General features: G+C 36.0%; 1 protein-coding gene across 3 annotated transcripts in view; it reads left to right on the top strand.

Moving 5' to 3' along the window:
• PPP4R4 (protein phosphatase 4 regulatory subunit 4) overlaps positions 1-20,700 on the top strand; it is a 107,811-nt gene that overhangs the window by 24,729 nt on the left and 62,382 nt on the right. For all 3 annotated transcript variants that reach the window (XM_063091765.1, XM_063091766.1, XM_063091767.1), the window contains exon 3: positions 11,916-12,018. In XM_063091765.1, coding sequence (XP_062947835.1) covers positions 11,916-12,018 — 103 coding nt within the window. The remainder of the gene's footprint in view (positions 1-11,915; positions 12,019-20,700) is intronic.

The following is a 20,700-nucleotide window of genomic DNA, read 5'->3' as shown; positions in this document are numbered from 1 at the left end:
GAATGTGTGGTATTTCTCTTTCTGTGTCTGACTTGTTTCACTTAATATAATTTTGTCTAAGTCCATACATGTTGTTGTGACTGGTAGTATTTCATTCTTTTTTATCGCAGGGTAGTATTCCATTGTGTAGATATACCACAGTTTCCTTATCCACTCATCTGATGATGGACATTTGGGCTGGTTCCAACTCTTGGCTATTGTAAATAGTGCTGCAATAAACATGGGAGTACAGGTATCCCTTCAGCATAATGATTTCCATTCCTCTGGGTATATTCCCAGCAGTGGAATACCTGGGTCATATGGTAGATCTATCTGTAATTGTTTGAGGAACCTCCATACCATTTTGCATAAAGGCTGCACCATTTTGCAGTCCCACTAACAGTGTGTGAGAGTTCCTTTTTCTCCACAACCTCGCCAGCATTTATCATTCTCATTCTTTTGGATATTAACCATCCTAACTGGAGTGAGATGGTGTCTCAGAGTGGTTTTGATTTGCATTTCCCAAATGCTGAGTGATGTTGAGCATTTTTTCATGTGTCTGTTGGCCATTCATATATCTTCCTTTGAGAAATGCCTATTTAGCTCCTTTGCCCATTTTTAAACTGGGTTATTTGTTTTTTTGCTGTAAAGTTGTTTGAGTTCCTTGTATGTTCTGGATATTAATTCTTTGTCAGATGTAAATTTTGCAAATATCTTCTCCCACTCTGTTGGTTGTCTTTTAACTCTGTTGATTGTTTCTTTTGCTGTGCAGAAGCTTTTTAGTTTGATATTATCCCATTTGTTTATTTTTCTTTTTTGTTGCCTGTGCTTTTGAGGTCATATTCATGAAGTCCGTACCCACTCCTAGTTCCTGGAGTGTTTCCCCTACATTTTATTTAAGGAGTTTTATTGTTTCCACATGTATATTTAATTCTTTAATCCATTTTGAGTTGATTTTGATATATGGTGAGATGTACGGGTCTAGTTTCATTCTCCTACGTATGAATATCCAGTATTCCCAGCACCATTTTCTGAAGAGGTGGTCTCTTCCCCAGTGTGTAGACTTAGTGCCTTTGTCAAAGATCAGATGGCTGTAGGTGTATGGGTTGATTTCTGGGTTCTCTGTTCTATTCCATTGATCTGCGTGTCTGTTTTTATGCCAGTACCATACTGTTTTGGTTATTATAGCTTTGTAGTATAGTTTGAAGTCAGGTAGTGTTATGGCTCCAGCTTTATATTTTTTGCTCCGGATTGCTTTGGCTATTCGTGGTCTTTTGTTATTCCATATAAATGTCTGGATAGTTTTTTTCCATTTCTGAAAAAAAGTCATTGGAATTTTGATGGGGATCGCATTGAATCTGTAGATCACTGGGTAATATGGACATTTTCATAATGTTAATTATTCTAATCCAAGAGCATGGGATATCTTTCCATCTTCTTGTGTCTTCTTCAGTTTCTCTCAACAGTGCTTTGTAGTTCTGTTTGTAGAGATTTTTTACATCCTTGGTTAACTTTATTCCCAAGTATTTTATTTTTTTGATGGCTATTGTAAATGGGCTAGCTTTCTTGATTTCTTTTTCTGCATGTTCACTGTTGGAGTATAGAAATGCTACTGATTTTTGTTTGTTGATTTTGTACCCTGAAACTTTGCTGAAATCATTTATCAACTCTAAGAGTTTTTTTGTAGAGGCTTAGGCTGTTCAGTATATAGGATCATATCATCTGCAAACAGGGACAGTTTGATTTCATCTTTTCCGGTCTGAATGCCCTTTATTTCCTTCTTTTTTCTGATTGCTCTGGCTAATACTTCCAACACTGTGTTGAATAGGAGTGGTGAGAGTGGGCATCCGTGTCTAGTTTCTGTTCTGGTTCCCATTCTAGTTCCCATTCAGGATGATATTGGCAGTGGGCTTATCATATATGGCTTTAATTGTGTTGAGATACTTTCCATCTATACCTAACTTGTAGAGAGTCTTTATCATGAATGAATGTTGAATTTTGTCAAATGCTTTTTCAGCATCTATAGAGATGATCATATAGTTTTTTTCTTTGATTTTATTGATGTGGTGTATCACATTTATTGGTTTGTTTTTTTGTTGAACAAACCTTGCATCCCTGGGACGAATCCCATTTTGTCATGGTGTATAATTTTGAGCATGTGTTGCTGTATTCTGTTAGCTAGTATTTTATTGAGGATTTTTGCATGTATATTCATCAAGGATATTGACCTGTAGTTTTCTTTTTTTGTTGCATCTTTTTCTGGTTTTGGTGTCAGGGTGATGTTTGCCTTATAGAATAGTTTGGGAGAATGGCCTCTGTTTCTGTCTTTTGGAATAGTTTGTAGAGAATTGGTATCAATTCCCCTTTGAAGGTTTGGTAGAACTCTGCAGTGAACCCATCTGGTCCTGGGCTTTTGTTTGTTGGGAGACTTCTGATAATATCTTCAATCTCTTTTATTGTTATTGGTCTGTTCGGGATTTTCTGTATCTTCTTGGCTCAGTTTTGGTAGTTTGTATGTATCCAGAAATTTATACATTTCCTACAGATTTTCAAATTTGTTGGCATATAGTTGTTTATAGTAGTCTTTAATGATTCCTTGCATTTCTGAGGTATCAGTTGTAATATCACCTTTTTCATTACTAATTTTTGTTATTTGGGTCTTCTCTCTTCTTTTCTTAGCTGGCCTTGCTAAAGGTTTGTCAATTTATCTTTTCAAAAAACCAACTTTTTGTTTCATTGATCTTTTGTATTGTTTTTTGGATTTCTATTTCATTTAGTTCTGCTCTGATCTTAATTATTTCTTTTTGTCTACTAACTTTGGGTTTGGATTGTTCTTGTTTTTCTAGTTCTTTAAGGTGAAGTGTTAGATTGTTTACTTGCCATCTTTCCATTCTTCTGAAGTAAGCATTTGATGTGATAAATTTCCCCCTTAGTACTGCTTTTGCAGTGTTCCACAGGTTTTGGTATGATGTATCATTATTTTCATTTGTTTCAAGAAATTTTTTGATTTCCTGTTTAATTTCTTTGGACCCATATGTCATTAAGTATATTTGTTGTTTAATTTTGAAGTGTTTGTATAGTTTCCAGAGTTTCATTTGTAATTGATTTCTAATTTTAATCCATTGTGATTGGAAAAAATACATGGAACAATTCCACATTTTTTGAATTTGTTGAGACTTGCTTTGTGACCTAACATGTGGTCTATCCTGGGACTGTTCCATGTGCTGATGAGAAGAATGAATATTCTGAGGTTGTTAGATGGAATGTTCTATATATATCTGCCAAGTCCAATTGGTCTAAAGTGCTGTTTAAATCTTGTGTTTCTCTATCAATTTTTTGTCTATATGATCTGTCCAATGTTGAGGGTGGAGTGTTCTTGTCCCTCACTATTATGGTATTAGGGTCTATCTCATTCTTTAGATCTAATTGTGTTTGCTTTATAAATCTGGCTGTTCCAATGTTGGGTGTGTGTATATTTGTGATTGTTATGTCTTCTTGATGGATATATCCTTTTATCATTATATAGTGGCATTCGTTATCTCTTTTTATTGTTTTTCATTTAAAATCTATTTTATCTGACATAAGAATAGCTACTCCAGGTCGTTATTCATTTCTATTTGCATGGTATATCTTTTTCCATCCTTTCACTTTTAGTCTATGTGTGTCTTTACAGGTGAGGTTAGTCTCTTGAAGGCAGCATATTGTTGTGTCTATCTTTTTAATCCAGTCACTCTGTGTCTTTTGAGTGGAGAATTTAATCCTTTTACATTTAGAGTTATTATTGAAAGGTGTTGATTTACTGCTAGCATTTTATTGATTTTTGTTTTAATGTCTTAAGTACCTTTTGTTCCTTTCTTTCTGATTTTGTTTGTCTTCCGTGTTTGTTGGTTTCTTGAGGTGTTAGATAAACTATTTTTTCTCTTTATTGTTAGCATTTTTGTTTTACTGGTAGGTTTTGTTCTTTCTTGAGTATTCATGGCAGTGATGGTTGTTTTTCAGGTATCAAGCCCAGTACTCCCTTGAGAATTTCTTGTAAGGGTGGTCGTGTGGTGGTGAACTCCCGCATTTTTTGTTTGTCTGAGAAATATACTATTTGTCCTTCATTTTGGAAGGATAGCCTTGCTGGTTAAAGTATTCTTGGCTGGCAATTTTCGTCCTTTAGTATTTTGAATATATCATCCCCTTCCTTTCTGGCTTTTAGTGTTTCTGATAAAAAGTCTGATCTTATTCTGATTGGGGCTCCCTTATAGGTGACTTGCTGCTTTTCTCTTGAAGCTTTTAAGATTCTCTCTTTGTCTTTGAGTTTTGCCAGTTTGACTATAACATGTCTTGGAGAAGACATTTTTGGGTTGAATATGTTTGGGGATCTTTGGCCTCCTGAATCTGAATATATGTGACTTTCTCTACACCTGGAAATTTTCTGCTATTATTTTGTTGAATATGTTTTCAATGCCATTTCCTTTTTCCTCCCCTTATATTTGAGTGCTTAAGGTTGTCTGTTATCTCTCTTAGATTTTCTTCAATTTTTTAAATTCTTTTTTTTTTTTATCTGCTTGTATTAATTCAAACTGCTTGTCTTCAAGGTCAGAAATTCTCTCTTCTGCTTGTTCTAGCCTACTGGTTAGACTCTCTGTTGTGTTTTTTATTTCATTGAATGCATCCTTCAGCTCCACAAGCTCTGCTACCTTCTTTATCAGGGCATTGACTTCTTTGTACATTTTTTCTTTCAGGTCCCTGTATATTTTTTCTCATTTCATTGTGTTGTCTAACTGAGTTTTCTTGTTTCTCATTTAGTTTCCTTAGAATTGTTACTCGAAATTCCTTGTCAGTCATTTTAAGGACTTCCTGTTCTATAGGATCTAGAGCTTGAGAGTTATTATTTTCCTTTGGTGTGGTGTCATACTTTCTTGATTTTTCATATTTCTGGTATGTTTACTTTGGTGTTTAGTCATTGTGGCAGGGGGTATCATGGTCCACTCATTCCACCCTGATGTCTGGCCTGGATCCCCAAGGGACTGCCAATTTTGGGCAGTGGGGACTGGCCTGGGCTGGGGGTCCTGCAGTGCGTGGCTCCTGCCTGTTCCAGAGCAGCTCTTTGGCCTCCTTTTGTTACTTTTTAATAGTTGTAAATTGGTTGATTTGTGGGGGAGAGTGTTGCTAGGAATCGTCTATTCCACCGTCTTTACCAGAAGATGACTTTTTTTCACTTAGTATAATTGTCTGGGGATTCATCCAGGTTGTTATATATATCAAGAGTTTGTTCTTTTTTTATTGCTTAGTGGCATTCCATCGTATAGATGTAACATAGTTTGTTTAAACATTCACCCATTTAAGGACATATATGTAGTAGTCCATTTTGTGTTCCAGAATACCTCAGACTGGGTAATTTATAAAGAAAAGAGGTTTATTTTTTATTTTTTTATCTTGGAAATATTATTATTATTATTTTAAAATTTATTTTATTTATTGAATCAATATCAATTATACATATTTTTGGGGTTGAACATTGAGATATGTTGATTAAATCAGTATTACTAGCATACATATTGTTACAAATTGTAATTATTCTTTATTCTCCTTGTCCAATCGCTTCCCTTCCCCCATTGTCTCCCCCTCCCCCCTCTAATTGCCTGAGATTTTTTCTCTGCTTCTGAAAGAATAATAGTTACTCTGTTAATTTGTTGCCTAGATGATCTGTCCAATGAGAGATGTGATCAGGTCCCCCAATATTATCATAGAGCAGATGCTTCTTCTGTCACTCTGAAATGGGTTTTGTGGAAAGAGATATCCTCTTCTTTTCTTTGTCTCTGCTGGTGACTCTTGTGTGAATGCACTCCAGTGGTTGGTGGACCATGTGCGTGGTGGTTGTGGTGTCTAACCGCTTTTGCAGCAGCCATGGTTATTGTGGTGGCTGTGGTGGCCCACCCACGTGGAGGTGCTGTTTTGGGTATGCTCCTCGGCACTGGTGGTATGCCTGGTTGTGGGGTGTGTTTGGTTCTCTTCTCTATGCCTCTGGTCCCTGGGCAGGCCCCAAGGTGCTGGCGCCATGTGCCTGGTTGTGGGAGGGGTGACTGGTCCCCTTCTTCATGCCCTGGGTCCCTGGATGGGCTCTGAGGTGCTGGCATGTTGTGCCTGGTTGTGGGAGAGAGGTCCGGTCCCCTTCTCCATGCCCTGGGTCCCTGGGTGGGCTCTGAGGTGCTGGCATGTTGTGCCTGGTTGTGGGAGGGTGGTCTGGTCCCTGACTCCATACCCCGGGTCCTTGGGTGGGCCCCAAGGCTCTGGCTCAGTGTGCATCGTGTGGGACGGTGGTCCAGTTCCCTTCTCCATGCCCTGGGTCCCCGGGCAGGCTCTGAAGCACTGGTGCGGTGTGCCTGGTTGTGGAAGAGAGGTCCGTTCCCCTTCTCCTTGCCTTGGGTCCCTGGGCAGGCCCCAAGGTGCTGGCTTGGTGTGCCTGGTTGTGGGAGGAGGGTCCAGTCCCCTTCTCCATTCCTTGGGTCCCCGGGCTGGCACTGAAGCACTGGCACAGTTTGCTTGGAAGTGGGAGTGGGGTCCTGTGCCTGGATCCAAGCCTCCAGTTCCCAGGCAGGCCCCAAGGTGCTGGTGGTGTGCCTGGGACGGAACTAATTTTTTGTTCTTTGCTTCTAACACGGGGGAACTTCCTGTGGGAACCAGCACTTGAGCTGTGTGGTTAAATTGCTACTTTGCTGCTGTTTCCTTAGGGAAGGCTTTTTGTGCAGCTCAGGGTTTAATGGTTACTCTTATAAGTACTTACGGCTTTCCAGAGACCAAGTGGATCTGTGTTCTATAGAATCTCTGATCTGGGCCTGAGTTTTTTCATCAAATTGCATCCCATGCAATTCTGCATTCCTGACCATTCTCTTCTGAGTGGTTCTGTGCTGATTGGGGGGCAGGTCGGCTGTCCTTGCTGTGTTCCAATGTTCTTTCTCCTGGTGTTCCCATCTTGCCTACTGCCCATGCTCCAAACACTTCCCATGGGATGGGCCCTGTGCTGGTCCCTTACAATGACTCACCGGCCTCTGAATGGCTCCCTTTTTTTCAGTTGTTCTGGCTCCTCCCTCCTGAGTGGGTCCATGGGAAACCTATTAGTGGTCTTGCTGCCTTGGGGGCCGCCAAGGTCCTCTTCTCTCCTGCTGCCTCCAAGTAACTCCATCTCAAGGGCACAGCTGTAGCTTCCACCAGCTCCTGCTCCATGCGCTCATCAGCTCGAGCCTTAAAGCAGCCATGGCCCGAAATGCTCAGAGCAGCTTTTTCTTTCTCTCATTGTAGTTTCTCCCACCTTCATGAACATCATAGGTCTCTTCTCCTCTTCCCCTGAGCTCCAGTGGCCCCAGCTTGGTTGATGTTATATTTTTATAGTTGCAAATTTGGTTGATTTATTGGGGGGAGTTACTCTGGGAACCATCTATTCTGCCATCTTGACCAGAAGTCTCAAGAAAAGAGGTTTATTTGGCTCACAATTCTGGGACAGCTGCATCTTGCATGGGCCTCAGGCTGCTTCTATTCATGGTGGAAAGCGGCAGGCAGCCAGCAGGCACAAGCAGATCACATGATGAGAAGAAGCAAGAGAGAGAGAGAGACAGACTCTCCTCTTCTTTTAAAGCCCTCAGAACCATGCTCCTGACCACCATTTTTAATCCATTCACTACTGCATGGTCCTACAACCCAATCACCTCTTCAAGGCTCCACCTTTCAATTACCATAATAGGATTTCACACCCTCTTATCAGTCATAGTGGAGGGTATGTTTCTAATACATAAAACTTGGGGGACACAATTCAAGCTTCAGAATTCAAGCTTCAGTGAGGTTTGGGGGGACATAATTCAGTCTGCTACAATATGGTTGTTTCCATTTTTGTTGTTGTTGTTTAAATAAAGGTGCTATAAACATTCATTCACAGGTTTTTGTGTGGACATAGTTTTTATTTCTTTGGGATAAATGCCTAATGGTGCAATTTCTGGGTTGTACGGTGTTGCATGCTTGGTTTTTTAAGAAACTACCAAACTGTTTTCCAGGGTGGCTGTGTCAGTTTACATTCCCAACAGCAATGAATGAGTGATCCAATTTCTTTGCCTTTGTTGTTGTCATTATCTTTATTTTAGCCATTCTGATAATTATGTAGTGATATCTCATTATGGTTTTACTTTGTATTTGCCTAATGGTTAATGTTATTGAACATCTTTTAATATGTTTATTTGTAATCTATATATCATTTTCAGTGAAATGTCTCCTCATGTATTTTGCCCATTTTCTAATTGGATTGTGTGTTTTATTTCAATTGAATTTTGAGAGTTCTTTATATATTTTAGATACTGGTTATTTGTCAAACATATAGTTTGTAAATATTTCTCCCAGTCTGTGGCTTGTCTTTTTATCTTCTCACAGAATCTTTCATGGTGCAAAAGTTTGAAATTTAAATGCTGTTCAGTTTATTGAATTTCCTTTTAAGGATCATGCTTTTGGTGTCAAGTTTAAGAACTCTTTGCCTAGCTCTAGATCTAGAAGTTATTCTCTTATGTTTTTCCTAAAAGTATTATAGTTTTATGTTTTACATTTAAATCTGAGTTAGTGTGAGGCTTAGATCAAGGTTCATCTTTTTTTCTTTTGTCTATGGATGTCTAGTTGTTCCAGCACCATTTGTTGAATAGGCTGTCTTTTCTCCATTGAATTGCCTTTGCACCATTGCCAAAAATTAGTTGAGCATATTTGTGGAGGTCTATTTCTGGCTTCTTTCTTATGTCCTATTGATTTATATGTCTATCCCTGCATCAATACTATGTAGTCTTGGTTATGATAACTATAAAATTGGGTGGATAGATTTCTCCCACTTTATTTTTCTTTTCAAAATTGTTTTTCGCTATTCTCGTTTGTTTGCTTTTCCATATAAATTTTAGAAAAATATTATCTATGTCTCCCAAAAGTCTTAATAGGATTTTTATAAGAATTTGTTAAACCTGTATACCAATTTGGGGAGAATTGACATGTTTACCATTCTGAATTTCCCAATGCACAAGTATAGCATGTCTCTCTAGTTGTGTAGATCTCCTTTGATTTCTTTCATCAACATTATGTAATTTTAAGCATACAAGTCCTGTCCACATTTTGTTAGGATTTTATTTTTTTGAGTGATTATAAATGATATTGAATTTGTAATTTCAGTGTTCATATGTTGATTTTTGTCAGTTTTTTTCCTGCATTGATATGATCATGTGATTTTCTTTTTCTGTAGTCAGTTACTGTAATGGATTACACTGATTTTTAATATTGAACTAGCTTTGCATCCCTGGAATAAACTCCATTTTGTCATGATGTATAATTTTTCTTTCTATATATTACTGTGTCTTATTTGCTAATATTTTATTAAGGATTTTTGCATCTGTATTCATGAGGGATATTGCTCCACAGTTTTGTTTATTTTTTAATCTTTGCCTGGTTTTGATATTGGGGTAATATTAGCTTCACCAAATGATTTAGGAAGTTCCCTCCCCTGCTATATCCTTTCTGACTTTCTCTACAGTTGTTCTACTAGTTGTTGAGAGATGAGTATTGAAATCTCCACCTGTACCTGTGTATTTGCCTATTTTTTCTCTCAGTTCTATCAGTTTTTGCTTCACATATTTTGCCATCCTGTTTTGTGCATAGACATTTAGAATTGCTATGTCTCTTGGTGTATTGTCTCTTTTATTATTATGTAATATCCCCATTTGTGATTTTTTTCTCTGAGGTTTGCTTTAACTGATATTAATATAGCTACTTCTGCATCTTTTGATTCACGTTTCCATGATATATAATTTTCCATCCTTTACTTTCAACCTGCTAATATTGTTATATTTGAGGTGGGTTTCTTGTAGATTGCATGTAGTTAGGCATGGATTTTAATCCACCCTGCTAATCCCTGCCTTTTAATTGTTGTAATTAGACTACTTGTTTTTAATGTAACTGTTGATATTTTAGGGCTCCAGTCTGCCATTTTATTTATGTTTTGTGTTTTCTCTCTTTTTTTGTTTTGCCCTGTGAAATATTTAGTATTCACATCTGCAAGGTATTAGAGGTCACAGTTTTCCCCCTTAATTGTAAGTTAGTGAATAAAATTCACTGAATGCTTAATACTGAATATTACTGACATTCATTCATCCAGCTTGTTATATATTCATTTATCCTTTCAAGAGATATTTACTAAACTTTCACTCTGGGCCAGGCATTGTCATATTAAACATTGCTTTTTCAGATAATTCTTTTCTCTTTCTTTTAAACTGGATGGTTTAAAACAACAGAAATTTATTTTCTCACAATACTGCAGACCAGAAGTCTAAAATCAAGTTGTCAACAGGGCTCTAGGGGAGAATCCATTCTTTGTCTCTTCCTCCTTCTGGTGGTTGTCAGCATTCCATGACTTGTGGCTGCATCACTCGTATCTCTGTGTCCATGTTTAAATTGCTTCCTCCTTATTTTGTCTGTCTTCACTTCTGAGTGTCTCTTTTAAGGTCACTTGTTTTTGTATTTAGAGCCTACTTGCATAATCCAGGATGATCTCTTCATCTCAAGAACCTTTTAAAGATTAAGATGACGTTTACAGGTTCCAGGATTAGGACGTGGCCATATCTTTAGGGTGCCACCATTCAACTGACTACTGGTAGTACTTACATATGCAACTTTGATTTTTCTTTTTTTGATCCTCTGCCCATCTTGGCATGGGTTGCCTATTGCACACCCTTCTCTTTTCCTCCTGGATTTTGTCAGTAAAAGGATACACTTAGTGGCGAAAATAGTAGAATGATTACGTTGCCCTGTGTTTCATAGCCTGCCATACTGCAACAGAAAAAAAGCCTTTTTTCAGAACAGAGCAGCTTCATTTAGAATCTGAATATGTCTCTTATTAACAGAATTTATAAAACTCTGAAACAAAAATATATTACTTTTAAAAAACTCTTTAAAACATATTAAGGTCTTGTGTACATATAAGTATAAATAGTTACATTTGAATAGCTAAGTAAAAACAATTTTAGTTAAGTAAATAAGTAAATATGTCATCAGCAATTAGTATTTAAATTGATATCAGTTAAGAATAGGTAGAATTTCCCTCTGAGGCACTGGCACATTTACTAGTATCTTTTTGATATATATCTTAAGTACCTGCAAAACTTATTTCACTTAGTTTATATCTTAAAAATAAAGAATTTTTAAGTTTATGGAAACAATTTTTCAGAAGAATCTGAGCACTTTTTCTGTGGTATTTGGGACACTGGATTATCACTGAGATTATCTGAGTAAAACCTAAATGAGCGTTATGTCAAAAAGGTATTTTATAAATATATTCTACTTATCTTTAAGAGTACTGAGTGTATCTTTAAGAATCATGGAGCCAGTCTAATGCAACAAGTAATTTCATTGTACCAAAACAAAGTTGTTGTATGATTTTGCTGTAGTTGATTTTATTGCTGTTCCTGTTACTATGATTATTTATACTTTACCACAATACAGTTTTACTATTTATATATTTTTTTATAAATACAACATACTGGCAGGTCACAGAAAAAAATGAGGTAGAAATTTAAAGTAAGTATTTTGTAAAAGTCTCAAGACTTTTAGACTTAAGACATGTATATAGGGCTGGCTGGTTGGCTCAGTTGGTTAGAGTACTGCCTTGTAACCCCAGGGTCAAAGGTTTGGATCCCCTTACCATGTATACAAATAGACAATTGTTTTGGCACAAACATAATTAATATCTTCATGTATTTGTTATAATATTTTACTTAATGAAAATGCAGTTCTGGTTTTATTTTTATATTTAAGACTTTATTGGAAATGTGTTTATCATTTGAAGTAGTCATTTTTCAAATTAATCCATGCTTTTTATAATTGTAAACCAGGAATTCAGCTTATAATTATAAATTTTAAATTTGTGTTTTCTTTGTAAGTGCTGGTCAAGATATCCAAGGAACAAGTGTGATTGCAAATCTTCCATTTTTGATGCGGCAGAATCCTGCTGAGACACTTCGGAGAGTTTTGCCAAAAGTTAGAGTAAGTTGGTATGAAATAAGATTTGAATTTCCCATCTTTTTCTCAGTAGCATGTTGTCATTGTTTAGGAAAATTTTTGGAGCTTTTATGTATGGCTGATCTTTTGTACCTAATAATTGAGTGGAGGAAGTATTATTATATAGATTTTGAATTATGATGGAAATGTTTAGGGAAATTAAGTTGAAATGATTTCTTTAGTCATTCTTTCGGTAGAGACATTTTAATAAAGTTAGCTTTTCAGTAACTCAAAAAAATCTTAATTATTTTTATAAAATCATAGGTATGTTATTTGATATCCTGTTGACTTAAATCTATATTAATAATATTTCTACATCAATAATATAACTTAACTGATATTCCTAATAATGACCCTGTGCTGACTTCTGAAGAATCTTCAAATAAAGATTGATTATGGCCATCACAATTTTAGTTTCATATTTATTTTATTGCTTCCTAAATTCCTTCAGAATTAGTTTTCCTGCTATGAACAAAAATGTTTGATTTGATATCACTTTCTTTCTCCTAATATTTATTGATTAATATATCACATTAAATATTTAATATTTAATAATTATTATTTGCACCTATGTGCAAAGTGCTGTTCTTTATAAGAACTTGAATGAACAAAGCAGACAATAGTCTGTGTGTCCTCCAAGAGCTTACCTACTAATGGGATCAGAGAGATTACATACTAAGGGAGATTATATTTGTTAATAGTGAATTTTGTATATTTTGCTTTGTCTACCCGTTTGCCTATAACTTTTTTCATACTTTTAAATTTATATGTGTTTAAAATACCATAATTATTACTGTGTCCTTGGGTTTTATTTTTAGGCTTATCTAGCATGGTTCTAGTTATGATTTACGCATCATAGTTATGATTTTACACATCAGGGATGTGTCTTATTTTCACAAGATGCTTGCATTTCTATTCAGGCAATATGAATTCGTTTTACTGATTACAATGGTAAATTGAGATGATGTTTATTTTGGCACTGCTTATGATTCAAAAGTGAATCAAGCTTTTTCATATCTATTTTTCCAAGAATCATGCCATTATTTCAAAGAAATTAAGCCTACACAGACTAGGTTTATTTTCACGTTTAACTTCAGTGCTGTTAACTGACCTAAGCATGTTAACAAGACACCTGGAAGTGCCAGTTAAACAGTAGCAGAAAGGAACAGGTGTTTTTAGCTTCTCTTAGCTATGGAGTTAATGTAAATAAGCAAATCAAATTTAAAGCTAAAAATAGTGAGTATGCCGCAAACTCTGTGTTGAGAGCAGGCTATATCTGGTCCACAGAGAGCATATTGGGTGTCCAAAGTTTAATAATGCAAGAATAGAAGATGAAAGAGAGTAGTGACATTTAGATGTCTCTTAATTATTTTGCTGATATCCTTTTGATTTGATAATGAGTTTGTAATAATTAAGTAGTAACTCCCAGGAAATCTTAATTTTATGGAAGTGTATAAAGAATATTATGTACACTCATATATATATGGTGTATTTATACAAAGAATCAAATGTATGTTCTTAAACTATAAAGTATACCTGAGTTATGGAATATATGACTTTAATAAGCTTTTAAAGTAATTAAAATTAATCTGTGATAGAGAGGATTAACTGAATAAATGGAGACAAAGTATACACTGATGAATATGTACTAAGAAAACTTTTATTGCTGAATGATTTCATTTCCTTCATTTCTTTAGTTAATCAAGAAGCAACCATTTATTTAGGATCCTCATTTATCTTGTTCTGTACTGTTTGAAAGAGATATGAAAAAGGTAGAAGAGTCCCAGATTAGATTCTGTATTAGGATGGCCTAAAGACTATATAGAAGACAATTAAAGAATGTGTATATCAGAGTACTGTGTGATTCTGACTTTCTGTAAAAATACTGAAGAATGAAGCAAATGAGAAAGAACTTATGGGGAAAACTCCGATAGTTAATGACTTTTTAGGGAGTTTAATATACAATGTAGGCAGCCAAACATTTAATCAACCCCATTTCAAATTACAAAACCTATGTTTTTGTGCAAATCACTTAAAAAAGCACTGTATTCCAATATTAAGACTTATTGGTTTTCCTGGTTAGCACCTTCTTTAATTCTTGCCTTGGAAAGTGGTTACTTTCCAGTGACAGAACCATGACACAATCTTGCGTAGCCACTTTATTCACCTTTGCCATGGCCGTGATTTCTTAATTTTTTAGAAAAGCAATGTTGTGTCCAAAAGTGAGCAGTTAGTAATAATGGCATTCTCATTTATTTATAAATGTTTACAGGGTACTTCCGTGTGGCAGGCACTGTTCTAAGCACTGGGAAAATAGAGGTGAACAAAACAGGGAACTCATCCTCTGGGAGGCTACAGTCCAGAGGGGAAAACAGACATAAAAACAAGTACACCAAAAAAAACCCCTAAAGTGGTATAACCGCAAATTGTGATAAGGGTTCCAAGTGTAAAGAACAGGAGACAATGAGATAAAGTAATAAAGTAATGGGGTGGGGGATGGGCAGACTTGTGTGCATTGGGAGGTCAAAGAAAGCCTCTTTGAGGAGCTTATAGCCCTAGGGTGAAAGAGCTTGGTGGAACTGAAAGAGGCAAGTGTGGTTGGCATCCATCCAGTGGATGGGGTTGGGGTGTGACTTGAGAAGAGGTTAGACAAATGATCAGTAATAGAGCATGTGAGAGTTTTCATTCTTAGGACAGTGGAAAGCCACTGAAGGCTTTAAGTAGGGCATGACTTAATTCCATTTACATTTTACAGTGATCATTTTGGTTATGGAGAGTGGATTGGAGTGGTATAATTAGGAAGCTGCAGCATTGGTCCTTGTGTTATTTAATGGTGGCTTGGATTAGGACAACTAATTAGGACAGTAGAGAGTCGTGGACATATCTGAGATACATTTATTGAAGTAGAATGAATGGAACTTCATAATGGATTAGATTTGGGTAGTGAGGAATGATTTCCAGATTTCTGGCTTGAGCGTCCATATATATGGTTTTGCTGATTTTCGGTATCTTAGTTCATAGTCTGTTAAATCCATAAGGAAAAATAATTTGAGTACTTTCTAATACTGGTCTTCTATGAGTGATTTACTTTTAGAGAATTTAAAGATATGAATAATAAATATTTTATGCAAAAAGTTAATCATTCTGAAGATTCTTACCACATTTATAACAGTAATATAAGCAGCTTTTAGAGCTCAACCTTTGCCTTGTCTTTACCTTAAAGAATATCAGATAGGTGATGTTGGAGATTTCGCTGGCCTTATGTATTTGTATTAGTTTGTGTTGCTTATAACAGAATACACAGAACTGGGTGATTTATAAAGAGAATGAAGTTTATCTCTTACAGTTTCAGAGGTTGGGAAGTCCAAAGTCCATCTGGTGGTGGCGATAGTGACCCAGTGGTCTCACATTGCAAGATGGTGGAAGCAGAGAAAACAGAGACAGGGCAGAGAGAGAGAGAGAGAGTTTCCTCTCTCTTCTCTTAAAGCCCTCAGAACCTTGCCCCTGACCACCGTTTTTAATTCATTCACTACAGCATGGTTCTGCAATCTAATCACCTCTTCAAGGCTCCACCTTTCAACTACCATAATAGGATTTCCCACCCTCTTAATAGTCATGGTGGGGGCTAAGTTTCTAATACATAAAACTTGGGGAACACAATTCAAGCTTCAAGGAAGTTTTGGGGGGACATAATCCAATCCACTACAGTAGTATAAAATTTCACCAATGATATTTTTGTTTTATTGCATTTGCATTTCATCCTTACAATAATGTATTATCTAAAAAGTGGTTTTTAAAATAGGTTTCTATTTTCACTGTTTTAGAGATGAAAGAATTTAATGTTAAAAATAAAGTGGCAGAAACAGGATTAGAATTGAGCTAATTCATAGTATTTTCACGGTTTACTTTCTAAATTGTATCCAAAGTGGAAAATGAATGATAGTGTGATTCAGTCAGTCATCTCAAGGTTAAATGTAAGTAAAACTCCAGAAAGGAAATATTTTGACCTCCAACTTAAATTCCCTAAATGTGGAAAAACTTTTATATATAAATGTTATAATATATTTATGTTATGTGATTTAACCCTAGGATATCTTTTGAAAAAGAAATAATTTTTTTCTGTGGTCTTTATTAGATTTTAATTATTTTTCCACAATATGTTAAATTGAAATCTTATTTGTTAGATTTTGATATTTGATTTGAACTTCTGGTTATCTAGAAGCAAAAGAATTTGATTGTTAAGATAAATTTCTAAAATATTGTGCTCCTTGATAAAGTTTAAAATAGTAATAATATAATTGCACCATGTAGCACAGGTATATGCTTTATAATGTAGTACAGAAAAAAAGTCTACTTGTTGAGTTATTAAATTCATTTCATTGTTTTTTCACTTATATCTTGGGAACCAAAATATGTATCATAAATTAATGCACAATACCAGGCACAGATAAAATAACTATAGTGTGTATTTATTGAGGTCTTACTATGCACTGTACTCTGTCAAACATTTCACACATTTTTATCTCTGAATCCTCATGGCAGTTCTATAATGGTCACTTGATATAGGAAGAAACAACTCAGTTAAGTAACTTGCCCAAAATTACAAAGCTGACAAAAAGTATGATTAGGTTTGAACTGGAAGTCTGACTCCTAAGTCTTCCCTCTTAACTAACTCAGTCTCATTAGCTGACCTTGACTATAATAGATGTATATAATATGTAATTTCACTTCTCATGCCTTAATCACCTCTTGTCTGGTTATGACAACAGCTTCCTCACTGGATCTGTTGCTTACACTTTGTCTCCTAGAGTGCACTCACCCAGAGAGATCTTTTAAAAGCATCTGTCATATCTTACTGCCCTCTTACATGAAAATTGCTTACATGGTGGGGTAGGCAGAATAATGTTCCCTCCAAAGATATTGGGCCCGAATCCCTGGAATCTGTAAATGTTACCTTATTTGGAAAATGGGTCTATACAGATGTGGTTAAATTAAGGATCTTGAGATAATCCTGGATTATCCGGGTGGGGCCTAAATGCCTTCAAATATGCATTTATAAGAAGGCAGAGGGAGATTTGACACATATGGAGAAGAAAGCAATGTAAAGATGAAGGCAGAGATGGGAGTGATGTGGTCACAAGCCAAGCAACCACCAGAAGGTGAAAAAGGCAAGGAATAGATTCTACCTTAGAACCCCCAAAGGGAGTGTGGCCTTGTCAACACTGATTTTAGCCAAGTGATGCTGATTTAGGACTTTTGGCCTCTAGACCTATGAGAAAATAAGTTCCTGTTGTTTTAAGACACTTAGTTTGTGGCAATTTGTTACAGCAGCCACAGGAAACAAATAACACTTAACCTCCCATTTCAGATAGAATAAAACTCCTTTCCATGTCCTTAAGCAACCCCATCTAGCTTTCTAATTTCATCATCTACTGGTGTTTTCCCTTCCTTCCATAAGGGCAGAATCTTAGTCTGGCTTATCACTGTATCCCTAGAACCTAGAACAGTACCTGACAAGGAATAGTCACTCAGATTTTTTAAAAAAATGAGCATTGATTGAACTTACTATTCTGGGATAATAAATATCTACCTGAAAGACCAATTGTACAGTGTCAGATCCACTGATAGCATTCAGTGGATAAGTAAAAACACAATAGTGGAGTGGTATAATGCTGATTTATATTCCTAGAGAGGCCTTTCTTGGACTGGGAGCAGGGAGTTGGGGGGCTGGGGGGAGAAGGATGGGATACATAATACAGAAAGGATAAAAGAGACATAATGAATTAATATGAAATTTGATTATTTGAGATCAAATAATCAAGTGGATGTGACCTAGCAATCTTCTGATTTTGAAAAGATTGATTTGTTCTACTTTTGCTAATTTTTCAAGACTTTATTTTCATTTATAGAAATAATAGAAAAAATTATAATTTCTCCTGATGTGATTATTTATTATAGTATTTTGTATCTATTGAATATAGATTTAAAAATCTTATTTAAGCATTTATTTTGTAAATAAAGATATCTGTGAATAAAAAGCTGGACTTTATTTTTTAAAAGTCTTATTTCAAGTAGCATAGTTAAGTGGATGAACCGTAATAATATGTAGATCAGACACCATGCTTAATGCTTTAGACACATCCTTTTAAAAATCCTGTAACAACTCCACATGATGTTACTATTGAGAAAATCTAGGCCTAAACAATTCAGTGTTTGACTATGAATATTTTGTTGGGAGGTTTCTAGGAAGCATGAAATTATATAATTTATTCTTACGGTTCACCAAGAAAAAGAAATAGTCTTAACTAAAGGAATTAAAAGGCATAAACAAACAATACAAATTGCTTACTTCTTTGGTGTGCACCTCAGAAAAAAAGTACCTGTTTTTCTCACTGTAGAAAATGTTTTCCAAGATAAGTTAAAAGTTAAGTTCTGAGAAAAACAGAAGGATTTGTGAAAGGCACAGTTATACATAATAATCAGAACATGATGTTCCAGATGCCCTACAGACCATAAAAAACCCACAATGGAGTATAGTATTCTATTGACAGGGTAAACATTTAAGGACACTCTGATACGAAAGAAGGTAAAGAAGAAAGTAGAATAAACTTCCGGAAAAGTAAGGTTGATGGAAGATAATCATCAGAGTCAAAATTGACCTCACTAGGAAGTTTTATGGTTTAGGCAGCATAAAATTATGTGTTATTTTTCCAGTTCACTAAGAAAAAAAAAGAGAGCTAGTATTATCCAAAGGAATTAGAGAGCATGAACAGATGAAACCAATTGCTCTTTCCTCTGTGGTTTACAGCTTAAAAATAAAAATACTGTATATTGACCACAATGCAGTTTGAAAATAATGTAGGTTATGTTTTTTCTGTCTATGTATATTTATTTGTATTTAAGGACAAAATAAATTAACATTACTAATCACAACAATAATAAAAGTTTTATGGAGACATTTACTGAGTATGTAGTTTTTCTGGGCATTTAGAAAGAGTTATATAAGCTAATATCCCTAGTTGATCTTAAATTTGCCTTTTGGTAAATTTTAGTATATAGCAGTGTTCTCACATGTGCTTCTTAGCCATTTAGTCATTTGTTATTTTTACCCTGCCTGCGATACAAAGGAACTGGAACTTCTGATGTTCATTTAAATGTGTAGTTAAGTTTGTAAGAGGGAATAGTTCCAGGGCTCCAAAACAAAGCAGTCAGTTCCACTTCAACTTAGTCTATAGAAAGCTGCAAAAAAACATCACTCCCATTTTAACAATAGGTTGTTCACAGAATCCACAAAATCATAACTTTTCTTGAGCACATCAGAAAAGGTCACCAGGCAACAAAATAAACTGAATTCAAAGAGCAAGAAACCTCTCTGAGGAAAGATGGGACACAGGGACACCTACTTTTTGCAGAATATAGGAGGAAGAGGAGGCCACCACATAAGGTGGTTAGAGAAAAATCAGCCAAGATTTTAGCAAATTTTTAAAGGTTGACTGTGGGCCGGCACAGTTTATATCAGTTTAGAATAACCTGGAGCACTAGACACAAGGGAGCTTTGCACTCACTTGTAAGCTCTTTCCACAGTTTTCTATCATTTGCTCCAAGAGAAAGATTGGGGGACAAGGCAGGAGACTGCAGAGAATTCCCTGTGGTGATGCGGGCGAGGTGGTAATTAGCTGCTGCTGAGAGACAGGAACCAACTCTGCCCACTTCCTCAGAACCTTTTCTCTTATGAAGCAAAAGTGTAAGCCCCTTGGGGGGAGTAGTGAACCTTTATGCTTCTAGGGCCCAGTGAAGATCCATTGCTTCTGTGGGAGTGGCAGAAGCAAAACCCACTTGCCTCTGAAAGAAAGAGAGGAAACCCTCACTCTGCCAGGACTACTTCTGGAAAGAGGGTGGTAAGCATAAGTTTTTTGACCTCATCAGAGGGGCAGTAGATGTTAGTCTTGAGACACTACACTGATAGGAAGCAGAGGTCTGCCACCAGTGTGGAAGGGCCAAGAAACTTGATCCTGCCAAAACCTCCCACCTCTTCCCCAAGATACAAAGTCAGAGGATAGGAACACAGAAAAAGCCCCATTACTGAGGCCCAGGTTCAAAGGCCCTGCCTAAAATGAGGCTGAACCAAGGTAACTGAGGATCCTTATGTCCACCATTAGCCTCGCATGTATTGATAAGCAGCGGTAGTCTACTGCTAGGGAAGGGACAACAGTGTTGACAGAGCCCCTGCCAAGAGCTGAGGGTGGAGCAGGAACATTGAGGAAAATCCTTTGGCATGTATGTGTGGTACAAAAAGAATGATCTTTTGAAGAAAATTTTGATAACTTCAATCTATTCTTTAAAAGACACTTAGGAAAATGAAAAAGACAATCAGAATGGGAGAAAATATTTGTAAGTCACATATCTGATAAAAGACATGTTCAGAATATATAAAGAACTCTCAAAACTCATGAAAACAACCCAATATTTTTTTTTAAAAGGGGGAAAAAATCTGAAGGACATTTTAACAAAGACAATTTGTGGATGGCCAATAATCATAAGAAAAGATGTTCAACATCATTAATCTCTAGAGAAATGCAAATAAATCCAATACATACCTAATATTCTAATATTCTGTTAGAATATCTGTCCTGAAGAACAGTGAAACTGACCATGCCAAGTACTGGC

Source organism: Cynocephalus volans, chromosome 3 (assembly GCF_027409185.1).
Source record: "Cynocephalus volans isolate mCynVol1 chromosome 3, mCynVol1.pri, whole genome shotgun sequence".
NCBI lineage: Eukaryota > Metazoa > Chordata > Mammalia > Dermoptera > Cynocephalidae > Cynocephalus > Cynocephalus volans.
Note: the sequence above shows the minus strand (reverse complement) of the source record. Positions and strands in the feature narration are given on the sequence as shown.